At 48.4% G+C, this 5,774-nt stretch overlaps 1 protein-coding gene across 1 annotated transcript; it reads left to right on the forward strand.

Annotated features, from left to right (window-relative positions):
* The first annotated feature begins 489 nt into the window (after positions 1-489).
* TUBB1 (tubulin beta 1 class VI) lies at positions 490-5,213 on the forward strand. Its single transcript, XM_069495530.1, has 4 exons — positions 490-639; positions 3,289-3,397; positions 3,923-4,033; positions 4,135-5,213. Exons 1-4 carry the CDS (start codon positions 583-585, stop codon positions 5,211-5,213), a joined length of 1,356 nt encoding a protein of 451 aa, XP_069351631.1. The 5' UTR covers positions 490-582.
* The last annotated feature ends 561 nt before the right edge of the window (positions 5,214-5,774 follow it).

Below are 5,774 nucleotides of genomic sequence, written 5' to 3' on the forward strand. Positions count from 1 at the left end.
TGAAGTTTGGATTTTCTCTCTTAATTGTGGTTTCCCAAATGCCTAAGAATCACGTCACCTTCACAACTCTGGCCAAGTTCAGAAAGGGAACTTTCTATCAGGCAACGTGCTGGGTTTAGACAAAATGATTACCTGGACAGGGAAAGCCCTTGAAGGTAGTCAGGCCATGGGGGTGAGCCAGGAGCTGCAGTCAGTCATCATGAGCATCAGAACCAGAGCTGCAAACTTCGCTAGCCCTGCAGGCCCCATGCACGGACGTGGCTTTTGGTCTTGCACTCCCCCTCTAGGAAGTGACCAGGCAATATTCTGTGCTGGGAGAGGAAAAACACCCCCTTCCAAAGCATGACAGGCAGAAAGCAGAGAAGGGCATGGGCTTGCAGAAGGCGGGGGTGGGGTGGGGTGGGGGTTGTGGGGGCTGAGCCTCGGGGCTGGACACACCCTTGGGTCACACTGTGAGGGTAGCTTGGTGAGTGGGTCCCACCACTGCAATGACCAAAGCTGTGTTGGGCTCATACCAGTGAAGCAAGGCTCTCCCAGAGTCTGGCATTCCGAGAAGACCTTACACTTGGGCTCAACGCAAGGATGCGTGAAATTGTACACATTCAGATCGGCCAGTGCGGCAACCAGATTGGAGCCAAGGTAAGTCGAGTCTGATTACTAGTTCTAGCTTTGCCACGGTCTAGATATAGCCAACCAAGAATATACCCTAAGTTACCTGGGCAGACAGTAGCCCAGCAGATTTTATGCACTTGCTAAATATTTGGCTTATTAAACAATGTCTTTAAGTTAAAAAGATACAGAACACATTAAATAAAGGCTTAGAGGGTTAATTTAATTAATATTCATTTTGTCCATAATTACATGTGTATAATGCGCATCAACCATTTTACTTTTATCATCTTAGCCATTAACTTTTCTTTTTTTTTTGAGACAGAGTCTCACTTTGTTGCCCAGGCTAGAGTGAGTGCCGTGGCGTCAGCCTAGCTCACAGCAACCTCAAACTCCTGAGCTCAAGGGATCCTCCTATCTCAGCCTCCCGAGTAGCTGGGACTACAGGCATGCACCACCATGCCCGGCTAATTTTTTCTATATATATTTTTAGCTGTCCATATAATTTCTTTCTATTTTTAGTAGAGATGGGGTCTCGCTCTTGCTCAGGCTGGTCTCGAACTCCTGAGCTCAAACGATCCGCCCACCTCGGCCTCCCAGAGTGCTGGGATTACAGGCGTGAGCCACCTCGCCCGGCCGCCATTAACTTTTCATATCTAAAAACAGTAGGCCAGGCAAGGTGGCTCATGCCTGTAATCCTAGCACTCTGGGAGGCCGAGGCGGGTGGATCGCTCAAGGTCAGGAGTTCGAGACCAGCCTGAGCAAGAGCGAGACCCCGTCTCTACTAAAAATAGAAAGAAATTATCTGGCCAACTAAAATATATAGAGAAAAAATTAGCTGGGCATGGTGGCACACACCTGTAGTCCCAGCTACTCGGGAGGCTGAGGCAGTAGGATTGCTTAAGCCCAGGAGTTTGAGGTTGCTGTGAGCTAGGCTGACGCCACGGCACTCACTCTAGCCCGGGCAACAAAGCAAGACTCTGTCTCAAAAAAAAAAAAAAAAAAAAAAAAAAAAAAAATATATATATATATATATATATATATATAAATAAAAACAGTAATTTGTCTCAAAACAGTTTTCTGAAGTTTGTTGGGAAACTTTTTATACCATATCACTAAGGTGTCTTTTCCCTGCCCTCCAATGTTTATAAAGTAAAAAAAAGCAGGAGAAATAATTCAAATATGCCCTTTGGAATATAAATTAGTTTTTCTCTCCCCTACCGTCTTCCCCCACCCACTCCTCGGATTAAATTTTCCTACAAAGTACCTGATTCAATTGGCTAACACCAAGAAAACAGGTGATCAAACCCACGCTCTCCGATCCTCATTTTAAGATGACCAATTGTACTTAGCAAAATCTAATTTGTTCTCTTTGCTGTTTTGAAATTACTTTTAATAGTATGAATTGCATTAAATGTAAGATTTTTAAAACACCTACATTCATCACCCTTTGATGACACGTGGGTTGTTTCTACCTTTTGGCTATTCTGAGTAATGCTGCTATGAAAAAATGAAGGTCTTATAATGCAGGTGTTTTAAACCTGGGGCAAAGAATATTGCCACTTGAAAAGAAGTCATCGTTCCTCCATGCCACACTGATAAGACGCTCATAACTAACACACAGATGTGGCAGAGCCCCCTCCACTCTGAAATTGGGAGGGTAATATGGAGAGAGGCCCCCAAGAGGGAGTGCGGGCTCTAGATAGCGTCTTAGCTCTCACTCCAGAATCGTATCGGCTAGTGGCTAGAGCCCCGGTGACAACTTATCATTTGGGGCCATAAGAACTTTAAGGCACATTTAATTTGGGGTATCACAGAACTTGGATTTATTTATTCTTCCACCCCCAGAACAGTGCTGGTGGTTCGCTAAGAAATAGAGCCTTGTTATTAAGATCATAGCCAGAGCAGAGCTGTCGTTTACAAGATATGGTTGGGAAAACACCCTTAGGGACTTTAACATAATCAAATGTATTTTCATTGCATTTTAATATGTGCTCTTCCAGGGTGATCAAAAGGACCCATCCCAGTAACTCTTTTCATATTAAGAGCTTGGCATGTATCTGTATTAATATTGCATATGTGATAGCAAGTACAGAATGTTTCAGAGTTACAGTTGAATAGCTATGTGTAATTTTGAATTGTGTGTATACTTGATCATCAAAAATGCACATTACTTACAATTGTGCATAGAGGCCCTAGTTATGGGCTTTTTGGAAAACTTCATGAAAAGAAATCCCCAAAGTGAAATGAGATATTATTGTGAAATCAGATAAGAATTCGGTTTATTTTCATTTAATGGAATCTACATTTTACTAGCCTGGAGCATAATAAGGTGAAATTAGAGATACATTGTCTGATGAGAAATTCTAAAACAATAGCTTTAATGTAAGCAGCAGCCTGAATTTAATAGGAGCAAAATCTAATTTAATATTTTATGTGTTTGGCATTTTATTTGAGCAGTCCAGGTGGGTACAGAATGCAGTGCTCATATTCATGCTTAATAGAGGCAAAATGTGAATGAGGCCGTGCGGTGGCCACTCATGAAAAGGTCCAAAAAGCACCTCTAGGGGCAGGGGACAGGAAGCCCAAGGGGAACAGGCCGGGGCCACTAACTCTCTCTCTGGCGCCCATGCAGCCTTTTTCCGGGGCTGTCTACACTGGCTTCCCTTCTGCTTTCAGTTCTGGGAGGTGATTGGCGAGGAACACGGGATCGATGCGGCTGGGAGTGACCGGGGGGCCTCGCCCCTGCAGCTGGAGAGAATCAGCGTGTACTACAACGAGGCCTACGGTAGGCTGGCAGCAGCGGCCCAACAGCCAGGAACACGGGCAGGGCAAGAGCAAAGGCCCTGGAGACCGAAATGCCAGATGAGTGACAGCCAGGCTCTGGGCAGGCAGCAGGCGGGTCCCCAAGCCTGGTCAAGAGGCAGGACGGGGGAAGAAGTCATTGAATGGGGCGCACATCTTAACACAAGCAGTTTAAGCACCTGCCTTCCTTTTTTGTTTTTAAATGAAAACCAGGATCATTTCCAAACAGGAAGGAACAGCATCTCTGTCATTGACAATACAACAAACAGAGCAGACAATGATGGGAAAAGTGTTTTTTAGGTATTTTGTAGATTTGTGTGATTGTTGTTGGGGTCAAACACAGGGTGGGAGGTTTTCAAATCTCTATCTACCACAGACCCCTCCCTAGGATGGCCATGGTTTGCGGTGGTTGTTTTTTTTTAACCAGTATCACAGGGCTCTATTTTGATGAGATATTAACTTTTACAAAACAAACAGCTTGCTGACTTCCCCCTATTTTTCTACACAGGTAAGAAATACGTGCCCCGAGCAGTCCTGGTGGACCTAGAACCTGGGACGATGGACAGCATTCGATCGAGCAGATTAGGAGCCCTCTTTCAACCGGACAGTTTTGTCCACGGTAGGTTTTCCAGAAGGTTCCCACAGGAAGAGAGAAGGATGCCTCCTAGTGGTGCCCTTCTCCTGTCACCTTTCTGTCCCCCTGCTTGCTTTCTGCCACAGGGAACTCTGGGGCCGGCAACAACTGGGCGAAGGGCCACTACACGGAGGGCGCCGAGCTGCTGGAGAACGTGCTGGAGGTGGTGAGGCAGGAGAGCGAGAGCTGCGACTGCCTGCAGGGCTTCCAGATCGTCCACTCCCTGGGCGGGGGCACGGGCTCGGGGATGGGCACCCTGCTCATGAACAAGATCAGGGAGGAGTACCCGGACCGGATCATGAACTCCTTCAGCGTCATGCCGTCCCCCAAGGTGTCAGACACGGTGGTGGAGCCCTACAACGCCGTGCTGTCCATCCACCAGCTGATCGAGAACGCAGACGCCTGCTTCTGCATCGACAACGAGGCCCTCTACGACATCTGCTTCCGCACCCTGAAGCTGACCACGCCCACCTATGCGGACCTCAACCACCTTGTGTCCCTCACCATGAGCGGGGTCACCACGTCACTGCGGTTCCCTGGCCAGCTCAACGCGGACCTGCGCAAGCTGGCGGTGAACATGGTCCCCTTCCCCCGCCTGCACTTCTTCATGCCCAGCTTTGCCCCGCTCACAGCCCAGGGCAGCCAGCAGTACCGCGCCCTCTCGGTGGCCGAGCTCACCCAGCAGATGTTTGATGCCCGAAACATCATGGCTGCCTGTGACCCCCGCCGTGGCCGCTACCTGACCGTGGCCTGCATCTTCCGGGGCAAGATGTCCACCAAGGAAGTGGACCAACAGCTGCTCTCTGTGCAGACCAGGCACAGCAGCTGCTTTGTGGAGTGGATTCCCAACAACGTCAAGGTGGCCGTCTGCGACATACCCCCTCGGGGGCTGAGCATGGCGGCCACCTTCATCGGCAACAACACTGCCATCCAGGAGCTCTTCAACAGAGTCTCCGGGCATTTCTCAGCCATGTTCAAAAGGAGAGCTTTTGTGCACTGGTACACCAGCGAAGGGATGGACGTAAACGAATTTGGGGAAGCAGAAAGTAATATCCGTGATTTGATCTCCGAGTACCAGCAATTTCAAGATGCCAAAGCAGTTCTAGAGGAGAATGAAGAGGTTGTGGAAGAGGCAGAAATGGGACCGGAAGATGAGAAACACTGACCATGAGAAGCTGTGTGGTGGGGTTGCTTACAGAACAGTTTCCCGAGGTATTTTTCCTGCAGCACTCCAAAGCCCATCTGCACAGCAGTGCAGTGAATAACATGCACTTAGCATTAGCTTGACACAGGCACAGTGGGAGGGGGGTGGGGGGAGCAACTGATTGGCATTAGGGTCTTTGGCTGACACTAACCTTGAAGAGTTTGAATTCAACGCACACTCATTACCTTTTCCTTTTTAATAGCAGAGTGAATTTATTGTCAAGCACTCCCTTTGTTTTAAAGTGTTTACTGGGTATTTACTGTGTGCAGAACCCTGTGCCAGGCAGGCAGACCGCACGTGTGGATTTGCAGGGGCCACCACAGTTGACATTAATTGTTGAACTTTAACAGCACTGACAAGTGCCCTGGATCCCTTACTTGGCATCCCGGGGCTGTCAGGACTCTTACCTTAGATTCTGGTCTTAAACACTGACTGGCCTCCTGCTGCCTTCCTGCGCTCGCCGGCCTCGGGGCAGGCGACTACCTAGTGAGTGGGGCTGAGACGGATGGCAAAGGTGCGTCA

The sequence above is a fragment of the Eulemur rufifrons genome, chromosome 20 (genome assembly GCF_041146395.1).
Source record: "Eulemur rufifrons isolate Redbay chromosome 20, OSU_ERuf_1, whole genome shotgun sequence".
Classification (NCBI taxonomy): Eukaryota; Metazoa; Chordata; class Mammalia; order Primates; family Lemuridae; genus Eulemur; species Eulemur rufifrons.